The sequence below is a fragment of the Rhincodon typus genome, chromosome 20 (genome assembly GCF_021869965.1).
Source record: "Rhincodon typus isolate 14 chromosome 20, sRhiTyp1.1, whole genome shotgun sequence".
Classification (NCBI taxonomy): Eukaryota; Metazoa; Chordata; class Chondrichthyes; order Orectolobiformes; family Rhincodontidae; genus Rhincodon; species Rhincodon typus.
The window spans coordinates 48667963-48691510 of record NC_063351.1 but is presented as its reverse complement, the minus strand read 5'-3'; the positions used below and the strand labels follow the sequence as shown (position 1 = coordinate 48691510).

The window sequence follows — 23548 nt, the reverse complement described above, 5'->3', positions numbered from 1 at the left end:
CTGGTACAAATATCACTTGCAGAATGGGATACCGAAGAAATTTTTTATTGGACTCCTATCCAGAAGCCAAATGATCTGGAAACGTATGGGTTCAAATCCCACTAAATCAATCAATTAAACAAATATGGAATAAGACGCTTGTGTTAGTGATGGCCACCACAAAAACAAGTGGATTGCCTTCAAAACCTAACAATGATGCCCTTTAGAAAAGGAAATATGTCATCCCTACCAGGTCTGGCTATATTTAATTCCAGACTCAAAGCAATCGAGTTGACTTTAGCTGTATTCCAAAATGGGGTAACAAACCATTGAAAAAGAGGCTTTATTACCACTTTTTCAAGGGCAATTAGAAACGGGAACTATATTCTGACCTTGCCAGTGACACTTCCATCCCATGAATAATAAAAAAAAATTTGAGTTGCAATAAATGATTCTGAAATCGTTGTTAATAATTTAGCTGGGTGAAGTCAAAGTACAGAGTGTTGCTAAGGCAGATAGACTAGTAGGGTCACATATTTCATCATCATCAATTTCAATTCCCTGATGTAGCTGATACAGGGATCAGGCTGCCACCCACCCCGCTATGTGTTGGGATTAAGACAGAGATTGTCCCATGTTAGAAAGTGAGGAGAAACTCATCATCAGGTGCAGCGCCTGCAATTATCGAGTCGTCAGCATTTGTTGTCAAAGAACAAATATAAAGAATGTCACAAGGCCATGTTTGGTGACAATGAAACTGCATCACCATATGAACTAGAAATTTGATGAAAGGAGATGAGGGATAGAACAAACAAAGTTAAACAGTATTACCACAAGTCAGACTGTCTACCTGCTTGATTCCTGGCATGGCAGACTGACATATGAAGGGTGACTGGACCTGAGGGGGTGTTCTCATGGAAACCTATAAAATTCTAATATGACAAGACAGGGTAAACCCAGAAAGAATGTTCCTGATGACCAGGATGTCCAAAATGAGGGGTCACAGTCTCAGCATGCAGCGTAGACCATTTAGCACTGAGATGAGGAGAATTATTTTCAGCCAAAGAGTGGTGAGCCTGTGGAATTCTCTTTCATAGAAAGCAGTTGAAGACAAATTATGAGATGTTTTCAAGAAGGAGTTAGATATAGTTGTTCAGGTTAAAGGGATCGAAGAAAATGAGGAGAAAGCAGGAAAAGGGTAGTGAGTTGGATGATCAGCCATGATCATATTGTACTTTGGAGCAGGCATGAAGGCCCAAATGGCCTAATCCTGCTCCTATTTTCTACGTTTCTATGTTTGAGTCAAAAAAATGTGATGACCAATTTCAGTGTAATTGGGTTAGAGGCTTGAGAATTTGTTATTTGCTCATTCATTTAGCTACAAAGCAGTTCATTAGTATTGGTAACAGTCCATCAACCCTTCTAGCTGATCTAGGGTCTCAACGAATGTTAAATTAATCTCCTAGCCGTTACTGTGAACAACCAAGAACATAAAAAAACTAAGCAAAAGTTATTGAGTCGCACTAGTGCTTCAGTGAAAAGAAATAGAGCTTTGAAAAATACATGTACAAGCCAATAAACAGAGTTATGGTGGTTTCCATTAGCAGATTAGCTCATACTGGTCCCTATGTGTCCACTGTCAGCAGCTAAGCTTTAAAAGTGGTTCATAGCTCAGCTGCGGCGGTCGACATTTTAGGTGATGACTTGAGATTTTGCTTTATTTTTAAGGCCTGTTTCCTCACATCACCTTTGCAGTCCCAATTTAATGTCATTACCTCCTAGAGTTACCTACCCTGTCCTTACATTAGGCCATTCGTGATGCCAAACACATACTGAAGGGCACTATCAGCTCCTAACACTAACCAATGTCCAGATGGAGACTGGTCAATCTTAAAATACAAGCAAGTGTATTTTATTTTGCCTGTTATTTCAGTGAGGAATACTCAAAGCTGTAGATGAATGGCACGAAACTTCAACTTGTTTTTTTAGGGGCAAAAATTTCAAAAGAAATCTAACTCTGACTGCAACATTGATTCCTGTCAGAATATATAATTCACTTAAAGTTGTTGCACTTGAAGTTGCACTGTTCAGTCATGTAACTGCAATTTTAAGTAGGGACTTTTATTTGCCTCCAAAAGTTCCCTGCCCCTAGTTCTGTAGCCTACCAGTGCTGGAACTATAAGATCATTTCAGAAATGACATTGTTGGAAACCACTGCTGGATTTTTTTATTCACCAAATACAATTTTTCCCTTGTCAGTTTATGTTGGCTTGGACTGTGCAATGGTATTTAAATCCTCAACCTTCTGCTTCCTTTGGCAGAATTGCCAAACCTCCTGGATAGTGAAACAGTCTCCATGTCCAGAACATTTTTCAAGTGTTCTATCAAATTTAATAGGAAAATATGTTCAACTCAGCATCCAAATTACATGCAAACATTGCAGAATAATTTCTGTGGAAGGCTAACACCTGCCCCTTCCAGCAGTGAATGCAGAAATGGTGAAGACTTGCTTCCTGAAAGAAGCTCATTTTTCACCTCTCCACTGGCCACCTGTTTGTACTGTGTTCTGACTGCATCTCCTTCCTTCTGCAAATGAGGAAATTAGACAGCTTGAAAGAGAGAGAAAAAAAAACTAGCAGCAGGAAGAAAGGACAAAACAAAGGCAAAGAAATATTAAATTGACCAAGAGTAAAGAGGTCAGGAGAAAAGAAAAGGGCAAAAACTCAAATATGGAGAAAAGGGCAAATGGCTGAAAAATGGTGGATGGGGGTGAGGGAGTAGAAGTTGAAAGAGGGACAAAGTTATCAGCGCTACTTTGGATAGGTGAGGTAGTAGCTTGTTTCTTATTTTCAGTCTATCCCTTCTAACTGGTGTTTCTTGGGCTTGCCCTGTTCCTGCTCTCTCACAATGTTATTTTGCAGGCAGAGTGGGGAAAGAGTACTGAGCACCCAGCCACAATCAAGCACCGTGCGGACTCTAGAACCAAGAGCTCAAGCAACGTCTTCCCCATTACCCATATGGCTACAGCAGAATATATCAAGGAAAACATCTTGGCTCCCTTGAGTTAACAGGAATGTAATTTGAGGCGGTGCTAGGACTTCTGAAAGAGCCCCATGAGTATGGGAGTGAAGCTAGCACTGAGGCTGATATTTATTCTCAGTGTATTCCTAATTGTTATATAATGAGCAGTAGAGACAAATGTGGCACAGATTTATTTATGTAGCTGAGATGTGCAAGCAACACACATTTATCTATTTATGTACCTACAGTCTGCACAGAGCACAGGCTTGTTTTTGTATCTGTTTGCTTGGACCTTGTTTTATGTTTACCTACAATAAGCAAGAAGAAAACTATTTATGGAATCATTTTTAGAAAAATATTTATCAATGAGATTCACTTCTGTTTTGGTAATCTGTCACTGACACTTTGAGAAATGATTGCCTGTCTTCTAGGTCTCCCTTACTCTTCACATTCCCTGCTAGATCTAGGGACTTGGACAATATACTCCAATGTAACGTTGCAAAGAACTCTTAAAGAAACAGTGTCTGTTTACACTAATTTGCCTTGAAATTAGTGTTGACGATGGCTTATAGCACTAGTGTGTCAAGGAAGACCAGAATAAAGCTCCCTCAATCATTGGCACTGTCGATTCTACATTGATTAAAATACTTTTTAAAATCTGTTCAGAGTTGCTATCACACACCTCTGCAGCAGATGGGACTTGAACCCTGGCCTCTCAGTCCACTGCGCCACAAGGTGGAGGTACCGATGTTGGACTGGGGTGGACAAAGTCAGAAGGCACGTGACACCAGATTATAGTCCAACAGGTTTATTTGAAATCACCAGCCTTTGGAGCACTGCTTCTTCATCAGGCAAAGAGCAGCGCTCCGAAAGCTGGTGATTTCACATAAACCTATTGGACCATAAACTGGTGTTGTGTGACTTCTAACTGCGCCACAACAGGGCCATACTATATCAATACATGTAAATTTTACAAATACGACTTTATCATTATGCACAAGCAATGGGACTGCTCCACACTAAATTACACATTATTCATTTCACCAACTTATCTGACCTGTGAAACATTGAATCAAAATCCTTTGTTACTTTTCAATAAAGCTGCCTGACCAGAACATTAAACCAAATTACTAATTTAGTCACATTCACATCATGTCAATGAGTCATGGTGGTACAAGTATAAATATCCCCTGCGATAGAGTCCTGAAAAATATTGTTTTTCTGAGCTGCGAGTGGGGGAGTGACTACGGGGAACTTAGGAAAGTAGTTCCCAGCTGATAAAAATTATGTAAAACAAGGCACCGCTGAATCGAAAGAAAAATGGACTTAGTCATTTGTATCTCCACAGGAGCATTAGAAAATGTAAAACACCCAACATCTGTGCTCACCTTCAGTTGTTTAGTCTTATCTCGCAGTGTCCTCTGATACATCATTAGCTGTTCAGCAGCTTCTGGTCCAGGCTGTCGTGCCAAGATGTGTTTCAGCTCCACATAGAGCTTCTCTTTTTCCTGGAGTAGAAATTGAACATCAGAATGGTGCAAAACGCCAAACAATAAAGCTACAATTTCTTTTGTAATACGAGTGTCAAAAATAATTAAGTTCTATTTGAACAGGTTCATAATTAAATGCGTGCTGACAGAGAACAATCTAAACATGACTCGTTTATATAAGACTGGATTCAATAATTTAATCCACAGTAGACTTTAAGTGACTTTCCATTGCTACTCATACAGTCCTTGAATCGTGATTTTCTTTTGTTTCTTCCTTAATTTCTAAGGCAAATTTCTTGTTTTATGTTGTCTTAAATAATGTGTCACAACAAATATGGCCTTCTTAGATCAAAGCTGCAATACCCTGATGAACTGAAGTGGCCTGAAGGGAACAAATTAAGTTGCCACAATTGTTTTACCTTGAACACTTCTCTTTTTATAAATTTTATCTTCTGGTTTCAGAAAAAGTAATGTTTGTTTATCAGCAATTTCCAGTTGGAATTGATCACAAGAAAATGTCTTTTTTCATCCCTCCTGTTGTTTCACTCATGGAATACAGTCAAATATTGGTTATCTACTGCCACCTGCTGTTAATGTATCCGCTCATGAATGGATTCAGCAGCTAGTCCTGTTTCAAGTGTTTGGCAGAAATAAACTGGGTCAAAAATACAACATCACTTGTTGGTTCTCCTTAAGGTGAGACGAGGTCCTGCTCCAAATAACAGAACAAAGACATTCTGTGACAGATCTAGTAAAGGCTAGGCTTCCTTCACTTAATAAATTTCCTATTGTCTAGAAGAAAAAAAATAGAGCTGCAATTGAACCCACCCTGCCCCATGAAAACAGAATGGATCAGAGTCAGAAGCTCACTTTATACCCTACCCAATTTTACCTTCCACTGAGATGAATGCAGGATAATCTCAGGCAGATGTAAGACACACTTCCAACCCAAACCTACAACATTACCATAGGCTGGTTAATAGAAACATAGGAACATGTAGCCCCTCAAGTCTATTCTGCCATTCGGTGAGATCCTGTTTGTTATGTGGCCTAATCCCATATACCTGCCTTTGGCCCATATCCCTTAATACCTTCGCTTAACAAAAATGTAATCAATGTCAGATGCAAAATTAACAACTGATCCAGCATCCACTGCCATTTGTGGAAAGAGAGTTCCAAACCTCTAGCACCATTTGTGCGCAGAATTGGGTGTAGGATGTTGACAGGTGACCTTATAGAAGTTTATAAAGTAATGAGGGGTATAGATAGACTTAATGGCAGTTGTCTTTTCCCTAGGATGGGGGATTTCAAGACTAGGGGGCACATTTTTAAGGTGAGAGGATAAAGATTTTAAAAAGACATGGGGGCAATTTTTTTTACACAGAGGGTGGTTTGTGTGTTGAATGAACTTCCTGAAGAAGTGGAGGATGCAAGTACACTTACAATGTTTAAAAGACATTTGGATAAGTATTTGAATAGGAAAGATTTGGAGGGATTTGGGCCAGGAGCAGGCAGGAGGGACCAGTTTAGTTTAGGATTATGTTCGGCAAGGACTGGCTGGACCCTAGAGTCTTGCCCTAAATCTCAGACTATGCCCCCTAGCTCCAGAATCCCCAACCACTAGAAATAGTTTATCTTTATCTGCTCTGTCTTTTCCTGTTAATATCATGAAGTTTCCTTGTTAATATCTATGTCAAACCCTTTCATGGGAATCTGAAAAATAGGAACCAAAAATGTTGCCAAACTGCAGTCAATTTTGTGATTTGAAAAGAGAAAGGTCAACATTTTCAACTCTTCTGAGGAAGGGTCACCGGACCTAAAACGTTAACTCTGTTTTTTCCTACACAGATGCTGCCAGACCTGCTGAGCTTTTCCAGCAACTTTGTTTTTGTTCCTGATTTACAGCATCCACAGTTCTTTCAGTTTTTATTAAGGTCAACATTTTAGCTGGTCCTGGCTTGCTGTGCATTTCCAAGATATTCTGTTTTCATTACACCAGAAACATGCAAGAATAGATAATGGTCTCAATGGCACCTGGAGAGAAAGCTCACTTTTTTGAGCTACAGAAAGGGAAATGGAGCCTAGATTTTGCCAGACACAGCCGCATATGAGAAGTGCAACTGGATCCTGTTAATGGACTGGTCTACGAAATGTCAGTATACTTGGTCTGGGAAACTAATGTGAGTTCCAGGACAGAGAAGCAGAACGATTGTCACGGTTTAACAATACAGCCAAAATCTCATTACAATAGAAAATGTGAAGCTCTCTGCAATATTGTACTTTGCGGCCTGATCATAAAACCCACAGGAAACTAAATTAGAGGTGTTTTACGAGTGATTATTTGAATACATTTAGATTTCTGGATAAGCCTTTACTTCTCTTTTTGATTTTGTTGCATTGTCAAGTTGAGCAATAGTAGCATTAAGAAATGGGACATATTCTATTTTGGGAATGCAATATCAGCACAAAGTGCACTCAACTCAAGTACGTCATGACAGGATGCAAAAAAAAGCACACTCTCCTTCATACAAAATTCCTAATTCCAATGAGGTAGAACTGAGGTGGAACAATTGGAAAAAGGGATGCCTTTGAGTCAACTCAACCCATTTCTACAACTATAAATACCATGGATGCTGGAGATCTAAACAAAAAATAAAGTGCTAGAGAAACTCAGCAAGTCTGGCAGCATCTGTGGAGAGAGAAACAAAGTCAATATTTCTAGTACAACACCCTTCTTTGGAGATGAACCTGTTTCCATATTCCACTATTTTCTTGAGGATGGAGAGGAAGTAGGCTTTGTTTTTTTTTAGGAAATTCTGAATTATTTGTTTTATTTGTTTCTGAACTGAGGAAATTCTGAACCCCCTGTCTATATTTTTCCCCCTATTCTACCAGGTGCTTAATTTTTCTTCACATCGCCTGTGGCATGTGTGTATATGTGCAGTGACTCAGTAAAGGGACCGTGGCACAAATAATTTTATTCAATATTTCCACCACCAGGAATACACCCATGTGGCCAGTGAACCAGTAGCAAGCAAAGCCCGATAAGGACAATGCTTATGGATGCAGGCTTCTAACAATTTGCTCTTATTCATAAGTCACTTCACATTGGCGTCGGCTCATTAAGGCTTCAACAGCTATCAGGAAGCAGACCTGCTCTGAGGACAGAGTCAGCTGCCAGCTTGTATCAGAAGGGGTTGAGAGCCGACAAAGTGGTTCTCCGGAGAAAGCAAGAACTGCGAATGCTGGAGTTAGAGCCAACACAGTGTGGAGCTGGAGGAACGCAGCAGGTCAGGCAGCATCAGAGGAGCTGGAAAGTCAACATTTCAGGTTTACACCCTCCTGGAAAATTCATTGATTTTGAAGAACGCGTCAGCCAATCCCTTGTTCCAAGCCTCACACTGCCATCTGAGGTGTGGAAAATTGTAGCTTTGCTGACCACTATCCAACAAAGTTAACATAAAAACGTCAGCCATGGCAATGACCACCAAAGCTCGTCAGAATGTGGCCCATGTTTTGACTGACCAGCCCAGCAAATTGCAAACCCCAATTAAGAGATCCAAGGCCTTCCTGGCTCATTGGACTGACACCTCTTAGACATTACCTCCCTGATGTGAGTTTGCAACCCAGGTTCAAACCTACCTCCTGAATCCCACCTGCAAAAGGAACATGCAGCCCTCTGGCTCTGCTGCAGCACTTGAATGCTTTAACTTTCCAATGTTACACACATCGTCACTTCTCAGACTGAGATGGTCAACCTAGTGGCAAGTCAGGATTCATTTTTAGTGTGGGCCTTTGACTATAGGTTTCATCGTTTTATCCATTGCACCTGATTCAACATCATGCCCTTGAAGGTGGAAGAACAGGAGTTTAACAAGCGCACCAGTGCTATTAATGCTGTTTGTACTACTGGAGTGAATGATACTCATTCACTTTAAGAAGTAGTGAGGTTAATCGACAGATTTGTGATCCAGCTGTGTTCCATTAGAGCTGACTATGTTATGTTTGACGCATCCTGCACTATTGCAATGATTATGTTAAATAATAGAAAAGTTGAATTGCTGATGGGCCACATCATGCTTTCAATTCTCACTGGTTTCAACAAGCAAGAAACAAATTCTTTCAGCCTTTTTATTCACTTCATTAACATGCACCTGTAAAAGCAGCTCTTTCTCCACCACCTCCTCAGTCTTAGAGATCAGACGTTTCTGTAATGTCTGAACCTTTAGAATCAGCTCATATCTGCTTGGATCACTCGCCTGTAACAAATACAAGTTCAAAAAAAAATTATCATGCAAGCACTATTAAGGGTTATCCATCTCAATTATTGCTGTATGTTTAAAGGTTATTTAAAGACATCTTCGTTATAGCCAGAAAATTAGTGTGAATGATATCAGTTCCTCTCCTTGCCATTGCCCCCGACTGAGCCATCCAAGATTTTGCTTCCATTAATTTAAAATCAAAACTCTGGCACTGTCCTTTAGGGGCATACAATTTTTCATCACTAATGTTCCCTCAGGGTTCCATTCAGACACTCAAATAGTTCAAACAGAGAACCTTGTCCATGAACTTGAACATTTTAAATGTCATCTTTTCATCCTATGGGCAACCTATAGCACATCTTCTTGATTGGGACCCATTTTAGTCCAGATAGTGCTAAAAATGGCCTCGAAAAGTGCATCAGCCTTGCCCAGTTTTCTCTGTCCCACAGGAATGGCTAACTAGAGACAGATTGCTCTGGGGACTGGCGTAGCCTGTGGAAACACATTTAAGTTTGGATATGGTGCCTTTTCTCATTGAAGCATATGCATGACAGTGCTGGGAAAACACTTGCTGAGATCCTGGCTGGAGATTTGGCCGGAGGCCTCTTCCAATAATGTTTGAACACTGGAATCTCACAGTGTCTGTCGCTGGATCTCCACAGCCAGTTATGAACATTCAGATCTAGTGTTAAACCTATGGTCACCCAGCTTACATTGACCCACAACAGGCAGGCAGTAATGCAAACTGGAGTCTCAAGGTACCTAAGCCCAGATGGTAGCAGAGGACATCCCCAAGTATCTTTCTGCTTCCAACCTTCCCAACTAGTTTTAAAAATCAGTACGCAGCAATGAAAAGTCTAGACCATTATTTCACCTTAAGTTGTTTTGTTCCTTCAAATATTTAAATTATTTTAAGTTAGTGATGTTTAAAATTAGATAGCAATGATTTAGCTCCAGTTGTAAAAAGGGATGTGCATAAAATCACTGGAAAGACCCTAGCATTTATATCTCTCCTATATTTTACACATTGAGACCAATTTCAGTCTCCCTGATGCTTCGAAACAAAAAGCCACAGACTGGACATAAAATAGCATGACAATATACAGGAACTTCCTTATTCTATTGTGCATATGCTTCCCATATCCACTGCTAGTTGGGAAGGTGATGGCAAAAGTCTCCTAGGAATAGATATCACAATCTCTTTCATGACACCAGTACAGTCTCAGAACGTAACAACTAAGGTTATTTAGGGTTGCTTGTTGTTAACTTGTATAGATGAGAAAGTTTAAAGAGTCTATCATGAAGGGTTATTGAGCACTTCTAAAGCCATTTCACCTCCAATTTTTTAGCAGCACTTTGAGGTCAATACAGTTCAGTTGGCTGCAAAGTAGAGTTCCTGCTAGTTAGCCCAACAATGTGCTTTAATCTAAAACTTACAGGAAAAAAAATTCTACTGTCATGTAATAGGAGAGCAACAATTACAAATATACTTCAGTTCTTCACAATTGCTAATCTTGCCTAAGAGGCAGGATGTAATTGCAAGGCATTCTATATTACATAATGCTTATTTTCAGTGGCATGAATACCACAGTAAAGGTATTTTGCAAGTGATATATACATTACAGTCACTTTTAGTGACAATAAGAAACAATGACATACAAGGAACTCACCAGACTCCTGTCAGTAATTGTGAATTCTGTTGAATATTTAATAATTTATTTCTTTAAATCATATTCCATTCTCACATAATCACATTCTCAGATCAAACAAATCGTATAATGGAGAAATTTATATTTTACGCTTGAGGATTATTTACACAATATAAAAATACTGTAATATTGTGTGGACCTAGAGGCTGAATTAAATAGATCATGTTTTAGGCAATAAGCATGTCTAGTCAGAAGGGAGTTACTGCTGTAAACTAATCATCATTCAAAATATTAATGAATGCAAAAGTGAAAGAAATAAAATTAAAGTCACCTCAAGCTTTCGCCACCTGTGAACATTCATAGGATTTTCCAACTCCTCCTCGAGGGCCCTGCACCGTGTCCGTTCCTTTAGGAGTTCTTTCTGGACGTGGTAAATCTCACGCCTGCACAACAAACATGAAGTACATCACACTTCTTGCCGTGTTGTTTGACTTTATCTTCAATGTTGGAAAGTCTGGTCAGAATGGTCTGTGGATAGGGCTGCTGTCTACCTTTTCAGCGAGGGCTCAGCACCAGCAGAGCACCAGTCTTTAAAAATACATGCAACACCATGCCTTTTGCTTCAGGTGGCCAGAGCACTGTGATATAATGCAGGCAACTTAAGAAGCCTTGTATGGTTGGTGATTCAGACCTCCCTGTTGTGAAGCTGTCTCAGCTCAATTTCTGGGCTTGTGATATAGCCTGTATGTATTGGAAAAATTGCAATCCATTTCCACAACAAGGATTAATTGCCCCATTAATTGCCCTGATTGATTACATGCTGCTACCAGATGAATAGCTGTTGTTGCTGAGATCCCACATTTAGGAAAATCATAGAGAAGAGGGAACATGTTTGGGAGCCAGCCTCACAGAAGTCAATCCTATTTTCCTATCCCCTCAACCAATGACTAAAGCTACCTCTGTGTGTTGGGTAAATTCAACCATTCAGATTTTGATTCATGTCCTGACATACTATTGATTCCTGGAGCTTCAGATAGCAGGGGTTCCTGAGCCAGGGGTCACAGTCTAAGGATACAGAGTAAAACATTTAAGACTGAGATGAGGAGAAATTTCTTCAACCAGAGAGCTGATGGAATTCACTACCACAGAAAGCAGCTGAGACAGAAACATTGTATGATTTCAAGAAGGAGTTGGATATGGCACTTGGCGCTAAAGGGATTAAATGAAACAGGAGAAAAGGAGGAACGGGGACTGAGTTGGATGAAGCTTTGATCATATTGAACAGCAGAGCAGACTTGAAGGGCTGAATGGTCTACTCCAGTTCCTATTTTCCATGTTTCTCCAGGGACAGTCCAGTAACTATTTAATGCAGAATTGAACACTTTTGTGCACTGCCATTGCATTGCATGGATATGACATAGATTGTTGAACCCACAACGTAATATCATATGTGTAGTAGCTGACTTGTGAAACGTTACTTGCACAATGAGTACAATTAGAACATTTACACATTGTGAGAAAGCCAGATGGAATCTAGCTCCATATAAAATATACTAACAGTGTTGAGTTGTTTTCTGGACATCCTGACCAAGAACACAAAAGCACCTCAATATCACATTTCAACAAATACTTCCATAAAACAGTTACATAAACCATACATAATTTATCTTCTTCACATAATATTTGCAAAAATAGTTAATTATTTCATGCAATCTTGTCAAAGTCAATAAATATTCCTCATAGTTACTGTACAAGGACAGTGAATATTTCACCATAATTTACACAAGGACAGTGAATCTTCATTTAGTTTCTCCAAGTACAGATAATATTCCTTTATATTTGCTACACATTGTCCAATACAAGAATAGTGTTTTGTTGCCAATCATTTCCTTGATTCCTTTTTTAACCTAGGGCTGAGGTAAATTGGAGAAGCTAGGTGGAATAACTGCACAGAGGCCAGTACCCTGTCAACAAGTCACCTTTATTTACATGTGCACAGTACGCGGGCTGTGACCAACTAGCTTAAAGCCAGTCTCTAGACTGAAGAGACCTTCTGAATCTCTGTTTATATCTGTCAGCCAGGGCTCCCTGATTGGCCCAGGTTAACAGTTCCAATCAAGGATCTCATAGTCAATGAGATCTACCTGGCAATGGTTCCAATCAATACACTAGGGCTGTCCTCCTTGCAGACAAGGTTAAAGAAAGAGATGTAACAATGTTAAAAATCATGAGGAGTCTGTACAGAGTCAATATAAATTGTTCCCAGCGGTAGAAGAATTGAGAAACTGCACACTCAGATTTAAAGTGATTGGCAAAGAACCAGTGGAGACATGAGGAAGCGCTTTTTTTAATGATGTGAGTGGTTAGGATTTGGGCATCTGGTGGAGACAGGTCCAATCGTAACTTTGAAAAGGGGATTGGAAAAGTACCTGAAGAGAAAAAGAAATTTGAAGTTGATGGGGAAAGGGCAGGGGCATGTCATAGAGTTACAGAACACAGAAACAGACTTTTCAGTCCAACCAGTCCATGCTGAGCATAATACCAAACTAAACTAGTCCACCTGCCTGCTCATGGCCCATATCTCTCTAAACCTTTCCTATTCATGTACTTTCCAAATGTCTTTTAAACGTTGTAATTGCACCTACATCCACCACTTCCTCAGGAAGTTTATTCCACACACGAACCAGCCTCTGTATAAAACATTTGCCCCTGATGTCTTTTTTAAATCTTGCTCCTCTCAACTTAAAACGTGTCCCCAGTCTTGAAATCCCCCACTCTAGGGAAAAGGCAACTACCATTAACTCTATCTAAACCCCTCAGTTTCTTTTCATAGAGTTCTATCAGGTCGCCTCTCAAGCTCCTATGCTCCAGTGAAAAAAGTCCCAGCCTATCCAACCTTCCTTTATAACTCAAACCTTCCATTCATGACAACATCCTGGCAAATCTTTTCGGAACCCTGTCCATTTTAATAATATCCTTCCTATAACAGGGTGACCAGAACTGGACACAGTGCTCCAGAAGAGGCCTCACCAACATCCTGTACAACCTCAACATGACATCCCAACTCCTATACTCAAAGGACTGAGCAACAAAGGCAAGCATGCTAAATGTTTTTTTTAACTATCCTGTCTATGTGTGGCACAAACTGAACTGTTCCTTGAGATAGTCATCAGCAACACAGTGAAATGTCTTCCTCTCTGCTATAGAGTTCTATAATTCTCTGTCTTTTCCTGTTTTGAAGAACATTCTTCCTGGGAACTAGGCAATGGTGATGAAGCTGAGTTTATCTGGCCTCCTATCAAAAATCGTTGAGAGTGGTGCAATGTAACTTTTGATATCTTCAAAGGGAAATCGTTTCATCTCCTCTTCCCAAGATTCTAATGAGTCAACTAGGAATGGACAGACAACCTGAATCTTCTCACTCTGAGGAACCGCCTCACACAACTATTGTCCATAAAACCTTCATGTAACTTGTCTAATTCCACACCTTGGTCTTCAAAGGTATCAGATGAGTTTTGATCTTAAAAAAATTGACCAATGAAGTCATTCTGAGTACAAAGGTGAGCTAATTGATCCTGTTTTGAAGAGCCACATTGGACTCATAATGTTTCTCTCTCTGTTGATGCTGCCAGATCTGTTGAGTTTCTTCAGCAATTTCTATTCTTACGTCAGATCTGCATCTGCAGTACTTTGTTTTTGATGGTTACTTAAAAGAAAAACAAGCGGTTTCTTATAATGTGCCTCTGAAGAAAACAGCCAGTTACTCACAGAAGCATACAAGAATTAGGAGCAATAGCAGGCCATCTGGTCTCTGAAACCATCGCCACCAAACAATAAGATCCCTGCTGATTTGACTGTGACCTCAATTCCACTTTCCTGTCCATCTCCCATAATCCTTGATTGTCTTGTCAATCAAAAGTCTCCCTAACTCAACTTTGAACATATTTTCAATAACCATGTCTCTACTGCTCCCTGGAAAAGAGACATCAACAGGCTAATGACACTCTGAGTTTAGAAAATTTTTTGTTTCCAGCTTAAATGGAATACCCCTTATTTCTAAACTGCATCCCAGATTTCTACAACTGTTAATGTTTTAGATATCAAAGGAATCACAGAGTATGAAGAAAAAGTGAGAATATGGTGTTGAGATAGAGAATCAGCCATGATCATATTGAATGGCCAAGCAGGCTTAAAAAGCCTACTCTTGTTCCTGGTTTCTATGTTCCTAAACACCTCCACAAGGGAAAATATCCTCTTAGCATCCAGCCTGTTAAATCATTTCTGGATCTTATATGCTTCAATAATACGAAATTAACCTCATGTAAACTCTCAAAATAATATTCAGTAACTGCTCATTCTTCAAAACTCCAAGAGTAAAAAGTCCAATCTATTCAAACCTTATTCTTTAGTTAAACCCTTCATCCCAGAAATCAGTCGATGATCCTACTCCAAGCTGTGTCTAATGCAGCTATGACCTTTAAGTTAGGAGATCAAAACTGTACACAGTATTCCAGATGTGTAACCTTCTTTGGGATGTGCTTTGTGCATCTTAGAGTAACTCCCTTAAGATACTATCTACTTTTATGCCTCACCATTGGTCTCCAAAATGCAAATACCACAACCCTTGCCTCCTCGTCGCAAAGGGTCCCCAATTCCTTTCTGCCCAAACAGCCTCTGCTTACTTTATTCTAGCATCCATGTCACTGCTACCAAGCACATCACTGTAATCCCAGCAGCACTCACTATTTGCTTTTGTCACTGTTGAGACTACTCAGCTGCCTGCCCATCGTATTAGCCAGCAGGTCGCAAAAGGGATTTACCTGTCCCTGACCGATGCAAATTCTATACTCACCTCCTTAAGGCCACCCCCAGTGTATTAACCTGTACAGCAGCCTTTGTTAAAAATATCAAACAGTTCACACTACCCCCAAGCATAAAATCTAACTTTTTACCTCCTTGTGACAACTTATTTTCATACCTTTTTTTGTGTCATCATCAAATTTAGCAAACTTACATTCCGTATGTTCAATCAAGTAATTGATAGATCATAAATAGTTGAGGCTCCAATACCGATCCCTGTAGAACTTCATTCGTGGCAGCTTGCGAAACTGAAAATGGATATTTATCCCGACTCTTTGCTTCCTGTTCATCAACCAGTCCTCTACACATGCCACTTCCACACCATGAGCTCTTACTATGTATTGTAACCTTTGCTGTGACACTTTATTAAAAGTTTTTTGAGATCCAAGTACACCATATCTACAGGGTCCTCTTTAAACAATTTCTTGCTCTTTCCCCAAAGAGCTCTATTAAATTAGTCAAACTTAATTTCTATTTCACAGAACCATGTTGACTCTGCATGATTGTACTACAATGTCCAGCTACTAACTCCTTAGTAATGGATTCATCCCATAAGCTTCAGTTTTGCAAACAATATGATACTTTATCAAATAAGTGCTTTTCAAGAGCCCCCACACAAAATATCTACGCTGCCCTCTGTTACCTTATCAAAAAACTCACTCCAAGACCTTTATATCTTTATTTAAATACTTGTGTCAAACTAAATTTGTAGGGAAGCTAAGAGTAACAAATGCTTAGCATTTCACGAGGGACTTTTCAAGAAAAAAAGTACTACAGTGATGAATGAGAGTTTCCAGTGATTCATTATCTTCGACCATAAATTGTAAGTCCTCATCTAATTCAATAAATGGGCACCAAACACAGTTGGCACAACAAATGTGAGAACAAGCGCTTGTTGAATTAAAATTATGCATTCAGAATTTGGTAGATATCCTGGATGATTATTGCAAATCTTCATTTAGCATGCTGCTTCTACAGCAGGAGCCTAGAGTGATGTGCCTGGATCACCATATGCTATCTGCACGTTCCAAATAAACCAACCTCGAAATTCCAAAAGAATTAATAATAAAATTGAGGATTTGTTCGAAAAATATTGTGTGTAATAAAAGTAGCAAAACACTGTGAAACCTGTTTTGCAAATTAGAATTAAGTTGAAAATATTAGAGGAGATGACACTAAAACATTGCATAGCAATAGTGGAAGCCAATAGCCGTTTGAGAACATGATGTCTTTCACAAACTATGTCTTGTCATATGGTAGCTAGACTAAACTGTAAAATAAAATTTAACAAGATTGCTTCGGATTTTGTGACATCAGTTGCCAAGCAAAATATCTCAAGGCACGATACAGAAGGAGAAATAGAGAACGCAGTGGAGGAATTAACTTAATTCACAGTCAAAGATGTCAGTGTCGAGGTACAGGGAGTGAAAAATTGGTAAAACAAAAGACCTTTCAGAAAAGAATAATATAGCATTTGTATTGTCCTTTCTGTTTCCTTGCAATTAACAAAATTTGTTGCAGGCAATGAAATGGTTACATTTATTCTAATGTCAAAGACAACGGCACTTTCTTCGCCCTATGATTTGAGCACCACCTTGAACCACTTAACGATTTTATTGGGATAAAGCAAACAGTTTCTTGTGAAGGTAAGGTAAGGTTGGTATATGTCCACACAGAAAAACGTATGGGGGTGAGTTGGTCACGATATGCAGGCGAGGGGCTAAGGTTGAGATTGTGAGACCTTCATGGTGACCTTAGCTGGTATGGAATTGAACCTCAGCTGTTGGTTACACTCTACATCACATACCAGCCATCCAGCCAAGTAAACTAACTAAACCCCTCTTAGGAGGTCTAAGTAAAAGAACAGTGACAGTACTACCCTCACACTCGCTGTTTGGCTGTGGCTCAGTAACTGGTACACTCACCTCTGAGTCAATAGGTTGCAGCTTCTGGTCCTACACCAGATTTGTTAACACAAAATCTATGCTGATAGTCCAGCTCAGTACCGTGGGAATGCAACACAGGCAGAGGTGTTTTCTCTCTAATCAGATGTTAAACACAGGCCCTGCCGGCTCTGACAGGAGAGTCAAAGATGTCCCATGACACTGATCCAAAGATGTTCAAGGGACACGGTCTTGGTGTTCTGGACAATATTTATAGAATACAATGGAGAATAGAATAGCCTGTATTGTCACATATTCTCAATGAGTATAGTGAAAAGTTTATACATCGCCAATTACAGCACCGACTTAGATCCAAAAGTACCTAGGCCCAGTTTCTTTAGTTATCCCTCAGTCTACATCACCAAAATAGATTATCTTGTAATTGTTACATTGCCGATTCTGGGAGTTTGCTATGAGCTAGTTGGATGCTGTGCTTCAGAGATAGTAGGAACTGCAGATGCTGGAGAATCTGAGATTACTCCCCCCATCTATGACACTCAGTAGCAGCAATGTGCACCATCTATAAGATGCATTGCAGAAATTTACCAAGTGTCCTTATATAGTACCTTCCAAAACCCACAACCATTACCTTTTAGCAGATCAAAAGCAGTAAATACATGGGAATTCCACCACCTGCAGGTCCCCTCCAAGCCACTTACCATCCAGACTTGGAAATATATTGCCATTCCTTGATTGTCACCAGGTCAAAATCATGGAACTATCTCCTAAACAGCATAGTGGTGTCCTTAAGACAAAGGAACAGCAGCGGTTCAAGAAGGCAACTCATCACCAATTTCTCAAGATCAACTAGGGATGAACAATAAATGATAAATACTGGACCAGCCAGCCATATCCACGTCCCATAAGTGAATTAGAACAATGTACTGATACATGATCCTCAATTATCAGTACTATTGGCAGAGACAAAATAGGAACTGTAATTGTGTGAAGTTGTTAAGACAAAATGCTTAGTGGTAAGGTGAGGTGTTAGTCCGTCATCTTGCACTGAGTACCAAGGACAGAGAGATCAGAGTGGGAGCAAGCAGGGTTTGTAAACTGGAAGTTAGAAAATAAAAAAAGTGAACCTTGACATATTATAGAACACTACCATCTGGTCTATCAGTCAAAACATAGAGAGATAAAGAGATAGGGCAGGGTGAAAGGGTTAGTTACCATAACTTCTTTTCCTTGTGCAAATTCGTTCTTCAGCTGTTTGAAAAGCTTATGAAGTTATTCAGAACAGCTGCCATCACACGTGGAAATATTTGAGCTGATTAACCGGGAATGTGCTTGTGTGGTTTAGTAAATTTGAAAAGTTATCCTGCCATTAGTTACTAAGTTCCTTCTTATCTGTAACACGTTCAAGGATGAGGTTACTCTCTCACCAGTAAGTAATAATTGATTTATTGAGTATGGAGGAAGTGTCTACTTATACTGAAAAGTTATTGGACCACTTAAAACCAATTTTCTGCTGAGAAGCAGGACTTTGCAGAACAGACTGGAGTTGCAAACTGAGTTCATGAATTAGGAGACAGAGAGGAAAGGGGAAAAAACAGCCTTGCTTATGATGTTCAATATTTATGCTGACAGTACATCAGTTGAGATTTCTATGAGCTGTTTAGATATTCCATTTTATCACAAACTGTTAGGGTCCCCTAAAGAATACTAAACAGCTTAGAAAAATTCTGTCCAATTTATTCTAATTTTACTTGTCGTGCTTTTATACATTTCATTTCATTCAAATTATTGAGTTCAGTGACCATTTTCCAGTGCAGTTTCTACAAAAGTAGAGCTCTGATGTAGAAGGAGAGCTTTAGGCATATTGTTATAGTGCCAATTTTATATCATTATATCCCACTTTCTGGCCATGGGAGACCTCCCTATGAATAGGCACTTAATCACTTGGACTCTCCAAATCACAAAGAGTATAGCAGTGAATTCAGATTTAAAAAATGAACAAGGAGACCCAGTGTAACCTAAAAAATCTTCCATAATTGTTTTAAAATTTTTTTTCAAAAAATGCCAGCAGTCCACCTGTTCATTGACCAACTGAGAGTAGAGCTCTTCATACACACCAGAGCCACGGCATATGGACATAAGAACAATATGAGACAGGTAAAACATTCTGCTCTATCCAGCCTGTCCCACATAATAGCGATACCTTGTGTATCAAAATATATACACTCTCTCCGTGATTCCCTTGTCCGCTCCACCAGCCCCACCAGCCCCACCACACCCGGCACTTTTCCCTGCAACCGCAGGAAGTGCTACACCTGCCCCTACACCTCCCCCCTCACTTCCATCCCAGGCCCTAAGAAGACCTTCCACATCAAACAGATGTTCACTTGCACATCTGCTAATGTGGTATACTGTATCCGCTGTTCCCGTTGTGGCCTCCTCTACATCAGGGAAACCAAGTGGAGGCCTGGGGACTGCTTTGTGGAACACCTACGCTCGGTTCGCAACAAACAACTGCACCTCCCAGTCGCGAACCATTTCAACTCCCCCTCCCACTCCTTGGTTGACATGTCCATCCTGGGCCTCCTGCAGTGCCACAATGATGCCACCTGAAGGTTGCAGGAACAGCATCTCTTATTTCGCCTGGGAACCCTGCAGCCCAATGGTATCAATGTGGACTTCACAAGCTTCAAAATCTCCCCTCCCCCTACTGCATCCCAAAACCAGCCCAGCTCATCCCCGCCTCCCTAACCTGTCCTCCCACCTATCCACTCCTCCCACCTCAAGCCCCACCCACATTTCCTACCTATTAGCCTCATCCCGCCTCCTTGACCTGTCTGTCCTCCCTGGACTAAGCTATCCCCTCCCTAACTCCCCACCTACACTCACCTTTACTGGCTCCAACCCTGCCTCTTTGACCTGTCTGTCTCCTCTCCACCTATCTTCTCCTTCATCCATCTTCTATCTACCTCCCCCTCTCTCCCTATTTATTTCAGAATCCCCTTCCCCTCCCCCATTTCTGAAGAAGGGTCTAGACCCGAAACGTCAGCTTTCCTGCTCCTCTGATGCTGCTTGGTCTGCTATGTTCATCCAGCCCTACACCTTGTTATCTCATATACACAGCCTCCCAGCCCAAAGCCATGCAACCTTCAGAAACAAGACATACCAGGCTCAAATTCCTTCAATAGCAGTGGAGTTTAAATGTGGCCAGATTTTTAAGGCATTGTAAGCGTTTCAACACCATTAAGCTGCATAGAAGAGATTCACTAAGGGGAAACAAAAGATGAGAAACTCACATCAGAAGGGATGTTTCTTTTTAAAATGCATAATACCCTTGGAAAGGAAAGAGTTACAGTGGCCTTCTGGAAAATCCACAGAAATTGTATCTGATCTACTCAAAATTATTCAACACCTCTGCCAATAGTTAAGCATGCAAATTAATGAAACCATATGATATTAAAAAATACAACAGGATGGTTCCAGGTTCAATCCATGAGTTGTGCCGATCTCAATAAAAGAATGGTAATTATGAGGCCTCAGCAAAAAATTGTAGCTCAGGTTGTGGATGCAAAAGATCATGATTGCACACAAACCTACAGCAACACTGCGCCAAATGTTATCAAAGACTAAAGACCCCATACCAACAGTAAACAAGACCAACGTCATATGCAGAATACCTTGCAGTAAGTGTGATAAACATTACATTGGACAAACACAGAGGAAACTGACAACCAGGATACACAAACTCCAGCTGGCAGTAGAAAGACATGACCAATATTCACTTGTCTCAATACACACAGACAAAGAGGGCCATCAGTTCGACTGGGACAAAGTGACCATAGTTGGACAAGCGAACACCAAACATGCAAGGGAATTTCTGGAAGCCTGGTTCTCAACACAGGACTCCATTAACAAACACATAGAAATAGACCCCGTATACAGACCGCTGCTAAAATAACAAAACAAAGCCACATCACACTAGAGGATCATATAAATCCGGAAGGAAGCAGAACACCAATGCTTCGATTAGAGATTGCACTGATGATGTTGTCTGGAAGGGTAATGAAACATCTGCACACCACAGAACAACCGGCTCAACGAGCTAATGAACAACTGAAAAGAATAGTAATACTTGGGCTCTAAGTGGCCTCAGCATCCCTGGCCTGAAGAGAGAAAAGCAAAAAGCACATTCAGCATTCTCAGGATCAGACATCAGCATGTTGAGACAGGACAGGCTCTCCAACTGGCAGGAACCCCATATATGTTCTGTGGGAGGATGTCCACTCAATTCAGTGGACCTTCTATGAGACTAAGGGATTCCCTGGAGATGGGTGCCCCACCCACTGAGAGCTGCTGCTTAATCAGAGACCAACAACTCTAGTGAACAGCAGCACCAGCAGAGAAGCAGTGCTGTTCCCAGTTCCTCACCCATCCAAACCCTCAGATCCCAGGCTACTGCTGTGTGCTAAGTGCACACCTAAGGACTTCAGTTGGCAGCAGCCCAGAAAGACTGTCCACACACCTTCGTGCCACATGCTTAAATTAGTGGTGGTTGTGAGGGGTGAAAAGTGGTGAAGTCCTCACCCGCTACTCACTCTCCTGATTAATGGGCCCCCTTCCTAACCATTACAATCATCATCAAGGGTCGGTGGAGGGGTGGGGTGTATATATTAGACTTTCACCTATTCACTAGCATCCAATGCATAAGCTCAACATGGGGAATGGCTACCTGGGCAGATGATGAAAGATTGCCAAAATTTGAAGAACACTAGACCAGCAGAAGAAGAAGAAACTTGCTTCTTTTTAAATTAAGAGAACATTTTCTATGTATATCATAGAGTGGTGATCATGTTACTGAACTAAACAGCTAGACGTGTGGATTAAAATGCCAGAGAATATGGATTCAAACTTGACAACGTAAATATAAGAATTTAAATACAGTTTAAAAACTAATCCGTAAATAAAAAGTTGGTATCAAGTGACCAAGAAGCTTGCAGATTGTTGCAAAGCCCCAACTGGCTTGCTGCTGTCCTTTACAGAAGGAAACCTTCTATCCCCCACCCATACCTGGCCTGGTCTAAATGGGACTTTAGACCTGTAGCAATGTGGTTGACTCCTCTAACTGGATCTGGTGGCCTTAGAGTTGGGCAACAAATGTAACCAAGCTTTGGGTTTCGAATGCTTTCGCATGTCTAGTTTTACCTGAGGTCCTCCAGATTAGATACAGTCTTGCTGAGGAGGTGCTTCTCCCTTCTGAGTTTTTTGATCTCCATACGGAGCAGTCGGATATCATGCACACGTTGCCTGTATTGTATCTCGCCTTTATTTAGCATGGAGTGCTGAATCTTGATCTTCTCATACAACAATGCCAGCTCATCATTACGGCGTACCAACTGGGTGCCTAAAATGTCTCTCTCGCTAATAACCTGGCAGGGATGTTAGAACAATGTTACTTGTAGAAACAACATTAAAACATACTGAAATCTTATCTCATCAGTAAAGAAGGTGAGCAGAAATCAATCCTGTTGCTACATAAGCTCTGAGCTTGAAAAAACAAGGAAGGCTTCCCTGCAATTAAGGGCGCATAATAAGCTTAATGGCCCTTAATGTTTGCTAATAGGAATATGATGGGATAATTATGAACCTATAAATTAAGACTCTGCTTGGAAAATATTGGACAAAATTGTTTTCAAATAGGCTGTCACTTCAGCAAATAAAATGAAAAAACCCTGCTTCTGCACAATGTATATGTTACACATGAATACCACAAGAAACATTCAGAAATCACACGACGCCAGGTTACAGTCCAACAGGTTTATTTGAAAACCTCCACAACAAGAAACATTGGCTGCATTTACACTAAGACTACACCAACAGTATGAAGCCGTTATCCGTTCACACTGCTGTTATACAAAGCAACAAAGTTTAGGGAGGGAATTCTAGCGTGTACTGCCTACGCAGATGAAAGAACAATGGGAGAGTGAAGCAAAGGGTGTGGAAAATGTCCAAGAAACCATAATCAGAGGAATATCGGTGGAACTTGAGGAGTGGTAACAGTAAACGCTGGACTAGCGATGAAAGCCCCACATGTTGTTTGGTGGGAGCTCTGGCCAGGTTGTGGGACTCTGGTGGTAAAATGACTGGAAGGTTAATGATTACAAAACAACAAAACATTTAGCAATGATTCCATTCACCTCCCCCTACCACCAACCCATCAATCCCGTAAAAAGATCACAAGTCAGAGTGGGATCAGGGTTGACTATGAGCTCTCTAGTAGCTTCTTGACATATAAGGACATATTTTATGATGTTCACACACAGTGCAGAAACTAAACTATGTTGACATTGCCTGATTGCATTGAAATTTTCAAAGTATCTTGCTATAAC

The 23548-nt window shown here is 40.5% G+C and overlaps 1 protein-coding gene across 1 annotated transcript in view; it reads right to left on the bottom strand.

The window, feature by feature from the left end:
* The window catches only part of cfap58 (cilia and flagella associated protein 58), a 169144-nt gene that overhangs the window by 75735 nt on the left and 69861 nt on the right, over positions 1-23548 (bottom strand). Inside the window, exons 12-15 of the mRNA XM_048608992.1 lie at positions 22365-22588; positions 10733-10844; positions 8645-8749; positions 4389-4508 (exon numbers count right to left, since the gene is read on the bottom strand). Coding sequence (XP_048464949.1) covers positions 4389-4508; positions 8645-8749; positions 10733-10844; positions 22365-22588 — 561 coding nt within the window. The remainder of the gene's footprint in view (positions 1-4388; positions 4509-8644; positions 8750-10732; positions 10845-22364; positions 22589-23548) is intronic.